Source organism: Carettochelys insculpta, chromosome 6 (assembly GCF_033958435.1).
Source record: "Carettochelys insculpta isolate YL-2023 chromosome 6, ASM3395843v1, whole genome shotgun sequence".
NCBI lineage: Eukaryota > Metazoa > Chordata > Testudines > Carettochelyidae > Carettochelys > Carettochelys insculpta.
In genome coordinates, this window is record NC_134142.1 from 122,342,091 (window position 1) to 122,361,224 (window position 19,134).

General features: G+C 52.8%; 2 protein-coding genes across 7 annotated transcripts in view; one reads left to right on the top strand and one right to left on the bottom strand.

The window, feature by feature from the left end:
- Window positions 1-975: 975 nt before the first annotated feature.
- On the bottom strand, window positions 976-12,085 carry TBRG1 (transforming growth factor beta regulator 1). 6 transcript variants are annotated; one of them, XM_074998257.1, is made up of 2 exons: window positions 6,564-6,807; window positions 976-2,804 (listed from the first exon to the last, which is right to left on the bottom strand). In XM_074998257.1, the coding sequence occupies exons 1-2, from the start codon at window positions 6,771-6,773 to the stop codon at window positions 1,692-1,694; spliced, it is 1,323 nt and encodes a 440-aa protein (XP_074854358.1). In that variant the 5' UTR covers window positions 6,774-6,807; the 3' UTR covers window positions 976-1,691. The 6 variants fall into 6 exon arrangements, with proteins under 6 accessions (XP_074854358.1, XP_074854357.1, XP_074854362.1 ...); XM_074998256.1 differs by having other exon boundaries at window positions 976-2,807; XM_074998261.1 differs by lacking the exon at window positions 6,564-6,807 and adding an exon at window positions 12,023-12,085 and having other exon boundaries at window positions 977-2,807.
- A 4,306-nt stretch (window positions 12,086-16,391) lies between these two features.
- Window positions 16,392-19,134, top strand: part of LOC142015178 (E3 ubiquitin-protein ligase rnf213-alpha-like) — a 151,246-nt gene continuing 148,503 nt past the window's right edge. The window contains exon 1 of the mRNA XM_074998595.1: window positions 16,392-16,677. The gene's annotated coding sequence lies outside the window, so the exon portion shown is untranslated. The remainder of the gene's footprint in view (window positions 16,678-19,134) is intronic.

Here is a 19,134-nt window from a genome sequence, read left to right on the forward strand (position 1 = left end):
CCAGGCGAGACAGGGACTTCTCCCTGCGCCACAGAGCTAGCAGCCCTGAGCCCAGGGCTCCCCACGTGTGTTGGGGGGGCTCCCCACTTTGATCCCTGTAGCCACTTCCTCCAGGCAGCAATTTCCTGCCCCCCCACTCACCACCCAGCCAAGCTAGAGGCTGAGACACACCCTGTGCGCACACTAGGCTGGGGACCCAGGTGTCCAGGGCTGCCACAGGAAGGTCCCTCCGCTACCCTGTCCCCATCCCAGCATCAGGTGCTGCTCCAGGATCTTGCTGTCCCTAACCCAGTGACATAGGAGGGAGATTCTGGCATGGGGGAGGAGGGGGCCACAAAGTCAAGGACATGAGAAGCAGCCTAGGGGTTGTAGCTGCCACAGTTGGGAATTGAACCCAGGTCCTTCCACTCTAAACAACTAGGTCCTCCCCCACAAGAACCCAGGGGCCCTGATTCTGACCACCTCCTCTGCAGGCCAGGAATAGCCTGACCAGGTGAGCCCTGAGGCCAGGAGTCTGATGGGAAAGTGTAGACTTGGGGTTCGGGAGGGAAGGGGTGTGGGGCTGGCTGGAAAGATCAAGGTGGCGCCGAGCTCATTAGCAGACTGCCCATAGATGACTGCCTGTGCTTCTATTGGTGGTGCACACACCTCAGTGCACATAACAAAATTTATCCTACCCATGGACAGAAAAAAACTAGAGGGACCAGTGAACAGTCTAGTTTGGAGGGAGAGCCCCAGGACGGATGCTGCTAGGCTGGGAATGGGCTACCCCATTCAGGACCATCCATCGGTGCCCACTGCCATGTTCTGGGTAACCTCTTAGGCTCATATCCCACACAGCTGAGTGCACAGGGATGGGGATCCAGAGTCAGGATCCCTCAGCTGATCAGGCTAAGCCAGGGAAGGGCCCCAAGGACAAGGCAGGGGGAGCTCACCTGTCCAGCTGCCCTCTCTTCTCCCTCCATGCCTAGAAAAGGAAGCGGAGGCCAGAACATAACTTCCAGCATCACGTTTATTAATGAGCAGAGCGACCACACGTGGTAGGGCCAGGCCCCACCTGGAGTCAGCTGCAGGGGTTCCCACAGGGGGATCACCCTCACCTGGGCCAGCAGTGCTGGGTGCATGGGGGGGAGCTCAGTGGGAGATGCCATGCCAGGAACATGGGAGCCCCACACAGGAGAAATGGGAAGGTCAATGCAAGGAGATGTAGGACCATCTGCCTGGCTGGAAGATGAAGAGCACAGTGGCCAGGGCTCCTAGGGACTGGAGGAACTCAGTGGAAGGAGGCCTGGCAGGGAGAGGGGAACACGGTGGGAGGGGTGTGGCAGAGAGGGGGCTCAGTAGCAGGAGGCATGGCCAGGAGAGGAGGGTCGTGGTGGAAGGCATGTCCAGAAGGAGCGGCTTAGTCGGAGGTGGCATGGCCGGCAGTGGAGAGGCTCAGCAGGAGGAGGCATGGCCAGGAGGGTGGAGGCTCAGTGGGTGGAAACATGGCAGGAGGTGGTGTGGTGAGGTAAGGTGGGGCTTGGCAAGAGGATATGTGGCCAGGGGTGGGGGCTCAGTGGGAGGAGGTGTGGGGGGCCATGGCTGGCTGGAGAATTTGATGTAGGCCAGGATGAAGGAGCTGTGGAGTCTGTACTGGAGAGTTAATGGGAGTCGGTGGTGAACCCCCAGGGAGAAAGAGGAACAGGGGCTCAGTCATCAGAGCCAGCGGGGCTGCCATGGCCCGGGGAGGCAGTTGGGCGGCTGAGGAACACGTCTCCATAGGAGCGGGGGGAGGTGAAGGCCTGGGCAGAGGTCAGCCCCAGGGCGCGCCCCCCAGCCCCGCCACCCCCACGGTCCTGCTCCTCCTCTTCCTGGGCGCGGCGGCGGAAAGACTGGAAGTCCGTGGCAGCGCAGTTGTCGGGCAGCCCCTGAGGCACCTGCCCATCGCCAGGCCGACACACCTCGAAGCGCACCCAGCGGTAGGCTCCGCATTTGCGTGCACCAGGGCAGCTCTGGATCAGGTTGTGCACAGCCGGGTGGGAGAAGCCGAAGAAATCAGCCCCGGCCGGCTCCAGCTCAGGGTAGGGCCGCCCCCGGGCAGCGCTGATGGCTGCCAGCAGCTGGGCATGGCAGGTGTCGGCCGTGGGGCCCGCCAGGGCGCTGCCCGGCTCATCCTCAGGCACGATCTCGAACCGGGGGCCCGCCCCGCCGTCCTTGATTTGGCAGGTGTAGAGGCAGCGCTGGTCAGGGCGCCGCATGCTGGCATACACTCGTGTGCTGCAGAAGCCCACTGGGTAGATGGCTCCCTCATCGTGGAAGCCGGGCCGGTCAGCCACGATTTCCCCTAGGCTGTAGACCGTCAGCCCCCCCAGTGCAATGGGGAAGACGGGCCGCCCCGAGGGATCCAGCGGAACCGGCTGCACCAGCCGCCGCACCCCCCTGTCCGGTGCTGCCCGCCGCTTGGCCGCCCGCCCGTTTTCCTTGGCCTTCTTGGGGCGCTTCCCCGAGGGCGCAGGCTCCTCCGGGCCAGGCAGTGGTGCCACGCTGTATCCTGCCGACTGGCCCCCCAGCGGCCCTGCTGGGCTCTCCTCCTCGGCCGTCAGGGCCTGCAGCTGCAGCACCTTGGTGAGGAGGAAGTGGCGCTCCTCCCGTGCCCGCAGGAATTTCTCCTCCAGCCGGGCGATCTCGTCGCACAGCGCCGCGTTCTCGAACACCATGGCCTTGGCCGCCCGGCGCAGCCGGCTGTACTTCAGCCGGTACTTTTCGTTCTGGCTCTTCCTCGACACCTTCTTCATCCCGGAGAGCGCCAGCCACGTGCGGACCTGCTGGAGTAGAGTGCCCAGCCACCGTCACCACGCAGGTGTGCGGATTCACGTTCGCAAGGGCATGCCCCCAATGAGCGGTTCCCAGAACATCCTCCCTCCACTAGCTCTGTCCCTGCCAGGGCCCCTGGACCCTGCAGACGAGCACGTGTCATAGACAAGGCCAGGAAAAAGGCCCATAGTTCCCCTCCAGCCCAGCCTCCCCTACCAGGTCCTGCACCCTGGCGGAGTTTCCAACACTGCAATTTCAGGGGTTTGTTGCTTTGCATGATCTGTGCTCTATACATAACCCGCACACCTACTGGGTGTGCTTCACTGTCCCATGTAGCGGCACCTAACCTGATGAGTCTCCTCCACCGCCGAAGGGCTTGTCTATATTTACCGAGAGGTTGACCCCTTTAGGGTCCATCTTCCAGAGTCTGATTTCACACATCTGGTAAAGACGCACAGAATTGATCTCTCTGCGGTCTGCAGTCAGCGCCCTGTACTCCTGCTATGGGAAGGTGTAAGGGGGGTTGATGGGAGAATCGTTCCCATCAACCTCCCTCAGTGAAGACAGACCTTAGAGTCACCTGCAGATACGTTGATTCTGGCTACACAACTGCTGTTAACTAGACCTGCATATCTGCAGTCGACTGTAAGGTCTAGTGTAGACCAAGCCTTAGCTGAGAGCCAGCTGGCTCTTAGGTCAAACTGCAGAGGCTCCTACACTAAGCTCCAGAGGTCGCAGGTTCAAGTCCACCTGGGGGGGGGTAACAGGGCTGCATATAGGTTTAAGGGAAAGAGCACTAAGGGGTTAGACTTGGTGCAGCGTCTCTCTGCATGGGATACCAGTATAACTCTAGCTCTATCCTTACCTAGTTATACCAGTACATTTTCCCTGCAGAGCCCAGACCTCAAATCCTTCTTGTAGCTCTTCTTTGAGCCCTTTAGCAATTTGGCTACATCCTGTTTGTGGCGCAGAGATGGGAACTGGACACAGTTTCCAGTAACAGTCTCATCGCTGTCCTACACCCGTGGTGGGCATCCTGTGCCCAAGGGCCACAATAGAGTCCCTCAGGGTTCTGCCTGTGGCCCGCTAGACATTTTATTCCCAGATTCTGCTGCTTTTCATCCACGTAGCTTTTTTTTTCCCCCCCCTACTGGTATTACCAAGGTGCCACACATATAAAGCAAGGGCCACTTAACTGATTGCACCTGGAATTGTGAGTTTCCTGCGCCTCCAATCAAAGTGCTGCTGAAGTTCAGTCAATACCCCCAACAAGTTCTAGGTATACAAGCACAGTTAGCAAAACTACCCTCTTGGAAGACCGCCTGGGTGATATCAATCTTGCAGCCCAATGAGATGAAGGAAGGGTGGCCCACTTGCTAAACTAAGTTGCTCCCCACTGCCCTACACAAAAGGTACCACCCCGCCTTTTCTACTCCTATTCGATGTTTCCCTAGTCAGACAGCCAGGGATGGTGTGACACCCTCTCCGCAGGGATGGTGTGACACCCCCACAGGAGCTCATATTCAGTAGGTTTCCACCATGACTCCGGAGCAGTGTCCCCTCCAATCTTTTCCATCCATGTGAGGAATAAATGTTACGTGCACCGAGGCATGGGTGAATGTGCACCACCTATAAGAACACAAATCCTAGCTGTAGGCACTGCCTGAGCAGCCACACAAGCACACAGCTTACAGAGAATGCTGCCCTGGAGCCCTGCCCAGGATACAGCCCCCTCACCCATCCAGGGCAAGTACTCGCCCTGCCCTAGAGGCGTAACAATGCACAGGCAGTTGACAGACACACTCAATAAGCTGCTCTGGGTGGTCGTGTATAACTGACCCGCTCTTGGTGTTATGCACCAAGCGAGTGGGCCTGAGGCAGAAATCGCTGGGGGGACAGTCTCTGGCCTAGAAGAGGCAGGAGGTTGGTATGGATGGGCACGCTGGTTCCTGCTGGGGGCCTTAAACAAGAAAGACTGTGCCTGGCCCACAGCTGTTTTTGTTTGGTTTGTTTTGTTTTGTTTCTACTGGGGGTGCACATTTGCATGGAACCTGGTGCACATAAAACATTTATTCTGCACATGGATGGAAAAATTAGACTGTTGCTTAGTGGTGGGGGGAACAGGACACTAGGCTGGGGGTTGGGAGTTCCTATGATCCAATCTGAACAATTACTGGCTGGGGGAATGGGATGTAGGGTTGGGGGGCAGCACAGATCCTGCCCCAAAGGGATTGGCTGGGGGTACACAAATGGGTCTGGGGGGGCAGTGTGGATTCTGCCCCAGAGTGACTGGTTGGGGGGACACACATGGGGCTGACAGGACAGCATAGATCCTACCCCAAAGGGACTAGCTCGGGGAATGGGACCTGGGGCTTGGGGGAAGCGCGGAATCTGCCCCAGCGGGAGTGGGTGAGGGAAGACACAAGCGACCGGATGCAGAGCAGATCCTGCCCCAGAGAGTCCAGCTGGGGGGACAGACATAGGGCCAGGGCAGCCCCAGAGGGTCCGGCTGATCGGGGGGACAGACATGGGGTCATGGGCAGCCTCAGAGGGTCTGGCTGGGGGGGGGGGGGACAGACAGACATGGGGTCGTGGGCAGTCCCAGAGGGTCCGGCTGGGGGGGGACGACAGACATGGGGTCGTGGGCAGCCCCAGAGGGTCCGGCTGGGGAGGGGGGGGACAGACATGGGGTCATGGGCAGCCCCAGAGGGTCCGGTGGGGGGGGGACGACAGACATGGGGTCGTGGGCAGCCCCAGAGGGTCCGGCTGGGGGGGGGGGACAGATTTGGGGTCGTGGGCAGTCCCAGAGGGTCCGGCTGGGGGGGAGACAGACATGGGGTCGTGGGCAGCCCCAGAGGGTCCGGCTGGTGGGGGGGGACAGACATGGGGTCGTGGGCAGCCCCAGAGGGTCCGGCTGGGGGGGGGGGTGACAGACATGGGGTCATGGGCAGCCCCAGAGGGTCTGGCTGGGGGGGGGACACAGACATGGGGTCATGGGCAGCCCCAGAGGGTCCGGCTGCGGGGGGGGGGGGTGACAGACATGGGGTCGTGGGCAGCCCCAGAGGGTCCGGCTGGAGGGGGGGGGACAGATTTGGGGTCGTGGGCAGTCCCAGAGGGTCCGGCTGGGGGGGAGACAGACATGGGGTCATGGGCAGCCCCAGAGGGTCCGGCTGGTGGGGGGGGACAGACATGGGGTCGTGGGCAGCCCCAGAGGGTCCGGCTGGGGGGGGGACACAGACATGGGGTCATGGGCAGCCCCAGAGGGTCCGGCTGCGGGGGCGGGGGTGACAGACATGGGGTCATGGGCAGCCCCAGAGGGTCTGGCTGGGGGGCGGGGACAGACATGGGGTCGTGGGCAGCCCCAGAGGGTCTGGCTGGGCGGGGACAGACATGGGGTCGTGGGCAGCCCCAGAGGGTCTGGCTGGGCGGGGACAGACATGGGGTCGTGGGCAGCCCCAGAGGGTCCGGCTGGGGGGGACAGACATGGGGCCGGGCGCAGCGCTGACGCACCCCCAGAGGGTCCAGCTGCGGGGGACAGACATGGGGCCGGGCGCAGCGCTGACGCAGCCCCAGAGGGTCCAGCTGGCTGCCGCTGACACGGCTGTGCTGGGGGACCCTGCAGGACTCAGCTGCCCAGACCCCCGGGAGCAGCGGACGGCGCATCTCTCTCCTCTCCCGTCCCCGCCTCCTCTCCAATCCCCGCTCGCTGCGCCGCTCACTCCCGCAGCGCGCTCCTGCCCCGCCGCCGCGGGCCGCGCCCCACTCACCGCCGGGCCGGCCGGGCGATCCCCGCGCTCCGAGCCCGGACTCCGGCCGTGCGCCCGGGAGATACCGCAGGCGCGCGAGGGCTGGCGCAGGAAGGTCCCTCCGCTATTCCGGTCCCTCCCCGCCTGGCCGGCTCTGCAGCGAGCCCCGAGCTGTAGCGCCGCAGCGTTGAACCCTTTGCTCCCGGCATGGGGAGCCGGAGTTCCCCGCATAGCCCTCCCAGCTGGTACCCATGGATCACCCTGGGGCAGGGGTCTGCAACCTGCAGCTCCGGAGCCACATGCAGCTCTTTAAGGACTTCTTTGTGGCACCCTCTGCTGTCATTGCAAAATAAACTAAATTAAAAAAAAAACCCCACACCCCCTTGATTATTTGCTGTCGAAGGTGAACGTCTATAAGCCAAACGAAGAGCAACTATCTAAATAGCAAAGGATATGGGATCGCCAAAGCCTGGCGCACTCCCCTTTTCATATGTGCAGTGCATTGTGGGATAGGATACTGTAGCTGTGTTTTGATCCTGTCGATAATAAAGTCATGATTTTGGAAAGGAAAAAAGAAGCTCGCTGCATTCCTGCTGTGAAGGGCAACATTCATTTTAGGAAACAAAACTAAAATGGAACATGACGTAGAATTGGCGTCTTTACTGTAGTAGCTCCGGGAGTGAAAGCCGGCAAGACGGGTACAAACACACATAAAGTGAGGAAATAGAATATGGCAACTCTGAACGTCCTGCAGTAAACATGTATCACATTACAAATTATTGTGTGCGCTGTTCTTAAAATACGGGTTACAAAAACTATGGTTGGAGGTTATTTATTAAGGCCTGTCTTGTATTCACATGCATTGCAGCTCTTGAGTTATTGAATGTTTTACTGAATTAAAAAAAATTGCTCTTTTGGTTGCCGACCCGTGCCCTGGGGCACATCCACAAAGGCTGCCTTGTGTATTTCTTTCCTGTATGTGGCAGGAGTGGGGATCTTTTCTCTGTCAGGAGCCACTGAACCTCTATATACAGGTACAAGCAAAGCACACCTCACTGCTGACGTATCAGGTTACCACCCTCTGATGCTACTGAGATACCACCAATCGCTCTGTACCTCATATACAAAGTGTACAACACTTTGGAAGGAGAGGCTGCTGAACTCTCTTTTATATTCGAATTCGACACATTAACATGTGGTTTGAACCATGATGGGAATTTTTTAGGTCATTATAGGGGCTCTTTTGTATACTTGGCTTAATCTAATTCTTGACTCCCCCTGACCTTCTGCCCCTCTGCTCTCTTATTTGCTCACCTTGATAATATTTTTCATTCTCTGTGCCTTAATTAGCGAGTCTGTTCTGGTCTGGCTATGAGCTGAAGAAGTGGATCTGGCCCACGAAAGCTCATCACCTAATAAATTATTTTGTTAAAGTGCTACTTGACTGTTTTTTATTTTGATAGTATATAGACTAGCATGGCTCTCTCTCTGTTACTATCATCCAACATAGTCCGTCAAGCTCTCCAATGGAACCCACAAGGAAAACGCAAGCGAGGGAGACCTTGGACAACATGGAGCAGATCTACTGAGATTGAAGGACAACTGGGGTTCTCCTGGGGTCAGCTAGAAGTTTTGTCCCAAGAAAGAATGAAATGAAAGCTCATCACCTAATAAATTATGTTATTAGTCTTTAAAGTGCTACTGGACTGGACTGCTTTTTTGTTTTGATCTGTATCTCACACTTTGCTTAGATCATGTCTTATTCATCATTCTGTCATTTTAGACCCTTTCCTGAACCTAGGTCTGTATCTGTGCAGAGTAGGTACCAAGGTATTTTTTAATGAGCTGGTGATACCTTGTGATTTCAACTTATGAACTGTACTAATTATTGTTCTGGACCTGGGCAGATTACCAGTCAAGTGTTTTGTACACTCAGCCCTGTCTGAGCCAAGTTCTCTCAGCAGGGGACTGACTGCCTCTTGCTCACAGGTTAGCTTTGCTTTTAGCCATGTTACTTTTAGTCCATTGTTGCTAGGCCTCAGGCCTCAAACCACACCTGTGCTGTATGGGCTTTGGCCTGCATCTTACTACAATAACCTCTGAAAGCTTGAACCCCCAACAGGCAATTAGAAAAAAAATCGTTATTATTTTAAACCATTTCATGATTTTTAGGTTAATCTCAGGTTTCTTTTGAACCCTGGGGAGTGGGTAGTGCAGTGAATTTCCAAAGCAAATTGACCTTCTGAGCCTGGTTCAGTTATTTGATCACAAAAAATGTGGCAGGGTGTTAAAGAACACAGCTGCCATAACAACTACCCTTTCCCTGCACTCCATGAGTGGGGCTGATTCTTGAGGCCTTCAGAAAGCGCTGACAGAGCTGTACTGCAGGAAACTCAGATCTCAGTTCCAAGCAGCACTCAGACTATGTCTAGATTGCTAAGAATTGTTGGCGAAAGATGTGCAAATTGTGCAACGTATCGCTATTTTGTTTGCAGACCCCTGACCTAGACCATCCCTGTTAGATATTTATCTAACCTGCTCTTAAATATCTCCAGTGATGGAGATTCTACACCCACCCTAGGCAATTTATAGCAGTCATTAACCACCCTGACAATTAGAAATTTTTCCTAATGTCCAACCTACACTTCCCTTGTCACAATTTAAGCCCATTGCTTCTTGTCCTATTTTCAGAGGCTAAGGAGAATAATTTTTCTCCCTCCTCCTTGTAACACCCCTTTGGGTACTCGAAACGTGCCCCTCTCAGCCTTCTCTTTTCCAAACTAAACAAACCCAATTCTTTTAATCTTCTCTCATAGATCATATTTTATAGAGCTCTAATAATTGTAGTTGCTCTTCTCTGGACTCTTTCCAGTTTCTCCACATCTTTTCTGAAAGGTGTGGCCCAGAACTGGACACAATACTCCGACTGAGGCCTAATCATCACCAAGCAGGAATGATCTGGGGGAAGTTCTCTGGAAGTTCTCCAACCTGTGTTGCAATGACCTCATCTGCCTTGGAATTGAACAGGATGGTGAGATGAGACATGTTAAAATCAGCTCCAAATGTGTTCTGATTGGCCAGCGTTGCTGGCAGGAGGCTGGCAGCCCCTTTCAGGATGCTGTTTGGGATGCTCGGAAAAGAGCAGCCAGACTTGTGAGCTGGAAGGATTAAGCATCAGCCTTGTGGTGACTCCTCTACACCACCCCCACGTGCACTTTACCCGGGGCCCCTGGGATCCCCACTGAGACCATTAGGCCTTGATTGTGCTGCACCTGAATGGTGCTCTGACAGACCAGGACAGAGAGAAGGTGAAAATAATGGAGGGGATCCTCAAGGAATCCATTTTGGAGCACTTGGAAGAGGAGAAAGCGATCAAGAGTAGTTAACATGGATTCGCCAAGGGCAAGTCCTGCCTGACCAATCTGATTCGCTTCTATGATGACGTAACAGGTTCTGTGGACATGGGCAAGTCAGTGGACGTAATATACCTTGACTTCAGCAAGGCTTTTGATACAGTTTCCCACAACATTCTTGCCCATAAGTTAAGGAAGTACGGATTAGATCCATGGACAGAAAGCTGGCTTGACGATTGGGCCCAACGGGTAGTGGTCAATGGCTCAATATCTGGATGGCAGTCAGTTTCAAGCGGAGTGCCACAAGGCTCGATTCTGAGGCCGGTGTTTTTCAACATCTTTATTAATTACCTGGATGAGGGACTGGATTGCACCCTAAGCAAGTCTGTGGATGACACTAAGCTAAGGGGAGAGGTAGATGTGTTGGATGATAGAGATAGGATCCAGAGTGACCTGGATAAATTGGAGGATTGGGCCAAAAGAAATCTGATGTGGTTCAACAAGGAGATGTGTAGAATCCTGCACTTGGGATGGAAGAATCCCAAGCATTGTTATAGGCTGGGGACTGACTGGCTAAGCAGCAGTAGAGCAGAAAGGGACTTGGGCGTTATGGTGGATGAAAGGCTAGTTATGAGTAAACAGTGTGCCCTTGTAGCTAAGAAGGCTAATGGCATACTGGGATGCATTAGGAGGGGCATTTTGAGCAGATCTAGAGAGACTGTTGTTCCTCTCTACTCAGCATTGGTGGGGCCACATCTGAAGTATTGCATCCAGTTCTGAACCCCCAATATAGAAAGTATGTGGACACTTTAGAGCAGGTTCAGTGGAAGGCAACAAAAATGATTAAGGGTCTGGAGCACATGACCTAAGAGGAAAGGCTGAGAGATTTGGGCTTATTTAGTTTGCAGAAGAGAAGACTGAGGGGCAATTTGATATCAGCCTTCAACTTCCTCAAAGGGAACTCTAAAGAGGATGGAGAGACACTGTTCCCAGTGGTGTCAGCAGAACAAGGAGCAATGGTCTGAAGTTACAGAAGGAGAGTAGTAGGTTGGATATTAGGAAAAACTACTTCATGAGGAGGGCAGGGAAGCACTGGAATGCGTTGCCTAGAGAGGTGGTGGATTCTCCATCCATCAAGGTTTTTAAGTCCTGGCTTGACAAGGTCCTGGAAGGGGTGACTTAGTTGGGGTTGATCCTGCTTGAAGCAGGGAGCTGGACTAGATGACCTCATGAGGTCCCTTCCAGCCCTAGGATTCTATGTTCTAAGGCGCAATTACCTCCTCCACTGGCTTGGAATGTGAGGGCAGAGATGAGGTGAGGAGGGTGGTGGAGGGTCACGAGGGCCACCCCCCCAGTGCTGTGAGTGGGAGGGGCTGGACAGCAATCAGGGGGTTGAGGTTAGTGGGCAGTGGAGCTGACAGCTTCTGTGGGCCCCAGGGCAAGGTGTGAGGGGGGAGCCCAGCTCCGTGCCCCCGAGGGGGCGGGGCCAGAGGCAGAAGGGGTGGGGCTTCAGGCAGTCAGCCCTTAGTGACACTCACAACATGGCACTGACCTGCCCCTGCCCCTTAGAGCCACGTGGAGGGGCGGAGCAGCACTGCCTCAGCCTTTCAAAGGCCGCTGCCACCGTTGCAAACACAAGGCCCCACAGCATCCGCCCCCTTCACCCCCCTGCCTGCAGGCCTGTTAGTTGGCGGCAGCAGTGCTGTGCTCCCCCGCCCCCCACCCCAGCAGCATCAGGGGAAGTGGAGCAAGTTCTTTGTTCTTCTGGCCACACTGCTCGGGGGTGGGGAAGGGGATTGGGGGGGATTGCCCCACACTGCTCAGCAGAAGCAGAGCGAAGTGGCAGGGGAGTCGCCCTGCTCTGCTTCCCCTGCTGCTGCCAGTGAGCGAGGAGGGAGTGGACCCCTGCTGCCGGCCCCAAGCCCTGCTTGTCCCCAGGGCTCCTTGGCTGGAGGAAGAGGCAGGGCGGGAGCGGAGGAAGGGCAGGGAACAGGCAGGACAGGGCAGAGTATGGCTGGGGAGAGGGCAGGAAGGGGGTGGATTACAGGCATGGTGGTATGTTGTCCCAGCCCTTCCCCAGGCTGGGGGCTGATCACGCGGCGCCCCTGGCTCCCCTTGCCCAGTTACCTCTGTGTTATCTGATTTCCACTGTTCAATTCCCTTTCTGCCCTCTGTGTAGCAAGAGCGTGGCTGGATCAGCAAGAAAACACCCACTGCACAAAGCAACGCACAAGCCCAAAAGCTGGGTGACAGCCTGTCTGCTATCAGATTGGCTCAAAGCCCAATGTCGGGCTTTTTCAGAGGGGGAGCTGTGTCGCAAAAGCGACAAAGAGTCCTCTGGCACTTGAAATATTAACAAAATTATTCGGGCGTCAGCTTTTGGGATGGAGCCCAGCCCATGAAAGTTTCAACCCAAATTAATTTTTTAGTCTTGAAGGTGCCCGAGCCCTCTTCCTGTTTAATGCTGGGTGTGCTTTTCTAGCAATCAGGCTGCAAGTGTGAGTCAGCACCAGAGAGGGAGAAACTCCATTTTCTACCTTTTGTCTTTCTCTCAGCACAAGCTGTTCTTGTTTCCTATGAAAGGGAACAGCATCTGACTCCAACAGCAGCAACAATCACTCAGGATCACTGAAACTGACACTTTTTTCCCTGTAATGCTGTGGGAAGTAGGGGGTTTCCTGGAAAGAAAACCCTAGTGTAAGAGAAAGGGAGCCAAAGATATTGTTACAACAAATGCCGGACTCCTGCCTTACAGTTAAACGCTTTGGCTGCATTCTTTTTACTGTTCAAAGAGTGTTTGATAAGAGCTTATTTTCTGTTTGCCCTGGAAGTGGCAACCACTGAGAAAAACAAGATGAAGAAGTCACTAGAAGTAACTTGACAGGAAACCACAGGTCACACAGAGGGCTGAACGTTGAAAAATGCAGACAGATATGAGTTTCTGGCACTAGGGATTGAACCTGCAATCATAGGGGCTAAAGCCCTGTCCACTACCACATGGATTAAGGCCAGCTGGGGGAGGGGCTACATAAAGCTATGTTGGATTCATCCCCAGAAAATCAGGTTCTGGCTTCAACTTCGGTGCTGAGCTGTGGCGCTTGAGCATCCTTCCCTGGGGCCCAGTGGTTAATGCCAGCCCTGGGGTCTGGTTTATTTTCAGTGTGGGTGGGTGGGGCAACAGATTGCAGGCAGGCCCCTAGACAAGATGGGATGGGGGCCTGGCTCTGTGTTCCTAGAAGGGGTGGGGCCTTAGGAGAAAGGGGTGGGACTGGGATAGCCTAGCCCTCCTTGGTGCCTGGAATGAGCTAAGTCACACTCCCCTCCCCAGGCACCCCTAGCCCTGCTCAGGGCATTCTGTGTGGTGCGCTAGCAGCAATTTAAAGGGCCAAAGGCTCTGGCTGCTATTGCTACTGCAGTAACAGCAGTGGTAGCTAGGTGCCCATGGCTGATTTCCATTGCTAGGCCCTGGGGCAGTCTAGTTACACTGGCAGAACCTTTGCAATGCAGATGCAACATACAACAGCAGCAGCAGAATCCTGTTGGCCACAGTGCTGGTATAACTTCTGCCAGTTCCCCAAGTGAAATAAGCTATAACTGATGTGACAGGGTCAGGCTAGCTGAGAAGGGGAGAGAGCAGCCTGGCTAGATGAGCAGAGGGATATTTCAGGGCAGCAAGGAGCAGCTGCCCTGGGGAAGCAGCTGAGGAGGGGCTGTTGCAAATTGATTAGAGCCAGCTGAGGTCAGTGGAGGCTGTCACTGGGCTGTTTAAAAGGGCTTCCCCTGGTGGGGAAGAGGAAGAGAACAGAAGTTGGAGTGAGGCAAGAGCAGCAGTGAGCACGTATTAGAGAGCAGAGAAAGAACAGCAGCATTGCCAGAGATGGGGGGAGGGGAGGTGGAGAGTTCCCACAGGGAGTGTTTGGACTCCTCCCACAACCAGGCAACCGAGTGGAGGGGGGTTGTCCCCTATGCCAGCCCCCTTCAGCCCAGGAACATATGGGGCAAACTGCACCGAGAGCACAAGCTACCTGCAGGGCTGTGAGCAGAACAAAGGACTGACCCTGCCATGCTGTTACTCACACACCTCATAGAGCTGGAAGGGACCTCCAGAGGCTATCAAGTCCACTCTGCTGCCCTCATGGCAGGGCCAAGCATCATCCCCCCACACCCTTTTTTTTTAAATCTATTTGCCCCAGATCCTTAAATAGCCCCCTCAAAGATTGAACTCACAACCCTGGGTTTAGCAGGCCAATGCTCAAACCACCACGCTAAAACACATTTATGCTAACTATAATGGCACTCACAGTAGGGTGTTTGTCCCATACAAATGGCACAACAATCACCCTTAATCAACATTGCTACACCAGCAAAAAATGTCTAGGTAGGCTCCTGGTTCATTGAGGGGACATCTCCACTGTGGTCAGAGGAATGACTGCAGCCCTGGGGGGCATAAGTGCATGGGAATGGCCAATTTCTCAAGCTTCCTTGCACTTCCTTGTTCTGCCATCCATCACCTCTGAGAACAGCCTTTCTCCATCCTCTGTAATCCCCCTTCCAGCAGTTGAAGACTGCTATCAAATGCCCCATCAAGCTTCTCTTCTATAGACTAAATAAGCCTAAAGCCCTCAGGCATGCGAGGAGCAGGTTGGGGCACTTGGCCAGTGCCATCCACACACCAGCTGCCCACGTTCTAGAAGGGTGAAGGTCCTATTCCCTATGAACTGAGAAGAGATTACCACAGGCTAATCAGAGACACCTAAGTCCAATTAAAGGGCCCTGGTGACAGCTAAAAACCTGGAAGAAGAGCAATGAGAAGCAACTGCAGCCAGGTTTGGGGAAGGAGGGAGAAGAGGTCTTGGCCAAGAGCTAGTTTTCTTTCCTCAGAAAACAGCATTTGGGGAAACATTGGTGATCAGGAGCTAGAGAAAAAGGTCAGTGACCTGGGGAGAAGAGGAAGGAAATGCATGTCTCTTGTGGTGTGGGTGATTTTGGTTAAGAGAACTAATGTGGGCCTAGCAGAGCTTGCCTTGTAAAAACACCAAAGTTGAGAACTGAAAACTTCTTGGCTATGTCTACACTAGCCAAAAACTTCGAAATGGCCATGCAAATGGCCATTTTGAAGTTTACTAATGAAGTGCTGAAATACATATTCAGCTCTTCATTAGCATGCGGGCGGCCGCGGCACTTCGAAATTGACGCGGCTTGCTGCTGTGCGGCTCGTCCAGACGGGTCTCCTTTTCGAAAGGACCCCACCTACTTCGAAGTCCCCCTATTCCCATCTGCTCTTAGGAATAAGGAGATGTCGAGGTAGGCGGGGTCCTTTTGAAAAGGAGCCCCGTCTGAATGAGCCGCGCGGCGGCGAGCCGCGTCAATTTTGAAGTGCCGCGGCCGCCCACATGCTAATGAAGCGCTGAATATGTATTTCAGCACTTCATTAGTAAACTTCAAAATGGCCATTTGCATGGCCATTTCGAAGTTTTTGGCTAGTGTAGACATAGTCCTGGTGTCTGACCAACTTACTTCAGTGTCTTGCCCTGGCCTGAGGAAGAAATGGTGAAGCTGACAGGGGAAAAGGGTTGTCTTGCTACTGTCTGCTGATATAGTATGAGAGAGGTAGCTGAGTTAGTCTGTATCTTCAAAAACAACAAGAAGTCTTGTGGCACCTTATAGACTAACAGAGAGTTTGGAGCATAAGCTTTTGTGAGCAAAGACCCACTTTGTCTCTGAAACGAAGTGCGTCTGAAAAAGTGGGTCTTTGCCCACGAAAGCTTATGCTCCAAACTCTCTGTTAGTCTATAAGGTGCCACAGGACTTCTTGTTTCTGCTGATATAGTTTTAATAGCAGAGCTGTTAGAAACATGGTAGGAGAGTGAAACAATAGCTCAAGAACAACTCCTGGAAAGAAATTCTTGAGTAGAGCTGGGTAAATATTTAATTTTGGGGTTTGTGGCCATACAAAAGACAAAACATCAAAACCCAAACAAACAAAAATTCAGATTCACTTGACATTTAAAAAAAATCTTTTCAAATTGCTCAGCAAACCAAAAGGCAAAATAATTTCTTTTGGGTTGAATTAAGCTTCCTGTTTCATTTGCCTAAAGCTAAAATGAAGCATGGTATTTTAAAAATAAAACAAAAAATTTATAACAAAGCTATTTTAAATTGAAAAAAACAAAGTTGAAACATTTCCTCCTGAACATATTGACAAAAGTCTCAGAGGGGTGGCTGTGTGAATCTGTAGCTTCATAAAAAAAACAAACAAACAAACAAACAAGCAGTCCTGTAACATTCTAAGGATTAATCTGATAAAGTGGGACTTACCCACAAAAGTTCATTACCTAATAAATTAAAATGGTCAGTCTTTAAGGTGCTATAGGGCTGCTCGTGTTCATACTGAAACAAATCATTTTAGTTCTGAAGACTTTTTGTTTTGCATTTTTTCTCAGCTGAAACAATAAATTCCACATAAATTTGCAAAATGTTTCCCTGGGCCTGAATCTGTCTTTTTTTCAGTGGAAAAGCCTTTTTTGGTGTAGGCATGTTGCCCAACAGTTTGACTGGGAACACTGAAGTAACTGGAAGCCCAAATGTTCCTGAATTACTTTCACTTTCAAAATGAAAAGTAATTTCTCTCCGACTTACAAGAAACTGAGAACAAAGAAATCACGTGTTTGTGAATGCAAGTCAAGTACCCTATATATAGGTGCTCATAAAACAGATGCTGCTTCCTGGTGAAGAAAACATGCACACAAAGGCATCATTGAAGCTAGGGAATCTGAGACAAGGTAGGTGTTACTTTTAAAATGCTAAACCTTGCATGACTTCCTCAGTTGGTTTATGATGAGAAGAACTTATACCTGAGTAGAGACCTCAGGATCAACTAGGTAGATCCATTTTCTGTATGAGCTGTATTACACTGAAATTAGGATGACGTTTCTTGGCTTGGTGAAACTGTGTTATAGACTAACACGCAGGATTGACCTTTAAGGGAAAGTTCTGTACTCTGACTCATAGAAATTACGATATGTTGTGTATAAATTCTGACTGATGCTCTTAACATAGATATGCCTCCTAGGGGGCCGACAAGCACAGTAGGCCAGGGGGCAAGGTGGGAGGAAGCCCCATCTATACCCTTCAAGAAGGGGTGGGACAAAAAAGGGAAGGGGCACAGCTCAAGGCCCCCCATGCTCCCCTAGGCTGTGTCTCCACTTGCATTCCTCTATAGAAAGAGGTATGAAAATGAGGTAAATCAAAAATGCAAATGATGTGTCAGATATATAAATCTGCACCTCATTTGCACATTCTTATTTCAAAATAGCTTATTTCGAAAGAAGAAAACCAGTGTAGACACTGCTCTTTTGAAAGTAAACCCCATCTTCAAAAGAACCCTTCTTCCCATAAAAAAGGGGAAGAAGGATTCTGTTGAAGATGGAGTTTACTTTCGAAAGAGCAGCGTCTGCGCTGATTTTCTTCTTTTGAAAGAAGCTATTTTGAACTAAGAATACACAAATGAGGTGTCAGCTATGCAAATTTACATAACATTAGCATTTTCATTTGCCTCATTTGCATATCTCTTTCAAAAGAGGGTTGCAAGTGTAGGCACAGCCTCAGTGTAACCCACACACCTATGTGCGGTTAACTGTCCCATGTAGTGGTACCTAGATCACTTCACAGAGAAAAATGTGTCCGCTACAGCCTAAGCCAAAAGCCAGCTGGGCTTTAGCTCCAGCTGTAGAAGCACCTGCACTAAGCTCAAGAGGTCCTAGGTGCAAGTCTGCCTGCAGGTGGTAACATCAGCTGCGTATCGAGCAGTGACACAGCCTTACCATGGTGCTTCAAAGAGGGCTAGAGCTGCAGTACCCATCAACACCCCATTGCATTCAGTGGCTGACTCCAGGGGAGCTGGGGTCCGAACCTGACCCCAAGCTCACCGCGATTGGTGGATGAGAGAGTAGAATCAGCTCCAATGTCTGCCCTATATGCCATGGCTGTGAGGTGTCGTGTGCCGTTTGGGCGGAGTTCTCCTGCCTTTCACCTTGGGCCATCATTAACATCAGTGCCAAATGAGGGTAGAGTACTGGATGGGGCTCAGGAGTTTGTTTTAAGGCTGTTTTCTTGGTAGTCCGGTGGTACCTTAAAGCAGTACAGTAAACTCTCGAGTTATGCGGGGGTTTTGTTCCTGCAGCCCCCCCACCCCCATAACTCAAATTTTCGTGCAAGTTGCCGGGGGTGAGGGAAGGGAACCAAGCTACCACTTGGTTCCCAGCTCCCCTTTGCTTGCAGACTCAGGAAACTAACCAGCCCACCAGGGCCTGTCAGTTTCTTGCCTGCTTCTCCCTGCCTTCCACCAGCTGTAGGGCTGTCAGGGTGACAAGCCTGCTGGTGGGAGAAGGCAGGGGGAAGGTTTTCATTTCACCTAGCTGCTCACAGCTACGGGCAACTAGGCGAGCTCAAATCCTTCCCCATAACTTCCCTGAGCCGCAGGGCTTTCAGGTTGGCAGCCATGCAGCTGGGAAAAGGGGCTGCAGAGCAACGTCAAGTTGTGCTTAACTCAGGTTAAAGCAAGTTGCGTATGTCAAGCTGGGAGTGCCGTCTGCTGCTCTGCACATGCATCCCACAGCTTGGTGGGAGAAGCATGTGGCGGTGGCTTTGGGGTGGCAGCAGCAATGGTGGCTCAGGTGAGTTGCTGGCATTGAGTTAGATGGGGGTTAGAGCAGAGAGCTGGCTCTGGGGAAAGTGTGGGGGGATTGGGTTAGAGTGGGGGGCTGGGGATGCCTGGCTCTGGAGGCAGGGAGAGGGATTGGGTTAGGGTACGGGGGAGCCAGTTGGCCTGTCTCTGTGGGAGGGGTGAGGGATTGGGTTATGGGAGGGGCTGGGGTGCCTGGCTCTGTGCAAGGGGTGGGGGATTGGGTTATATATATTGGGTTTGCTGTGAAAGTATAACAGGTGCTGAAGTGTTCCACGAGGTGAAAAAGGTTGCTGAGCACTGCCTTAAAGATAAACAATTTTATTATAGCATGGTATAAGCTTTTGTGAGTTGGGAATCACTTTGTCACATGCATGAAGGGAAAAATAAACATTGGGGCTACTCAAATGGGAGTGTTAACATCAGAGCTAATGCGGTCAGGGTGGACGTGAATAAGATTGTGAGAATTCCTAAAGTGAAAAATGACTTGTGGTAAGGAGTGTTAGTCTGTAGCGTCACAAAGAAAAAGCAGTCCTGTGACACCTTGAAGACAAAA

Coding starts and splice junctions, on each gene's coding strand:
- TBRG1 (XM_074998256.1), bottom strand. CDS start 6,773: ATGCGGGGAACTCCGGCTCCCCATGCCGGGAGCAAAGGGTTCAACGCT. Junction 2,808..6,563: donor ATCGCCCGGCCGGCCCGGCG/GTGAGTGGGGCG, acceptor ACTCTACTCCAG/CAGGTCCGCACGTGGCTGGC.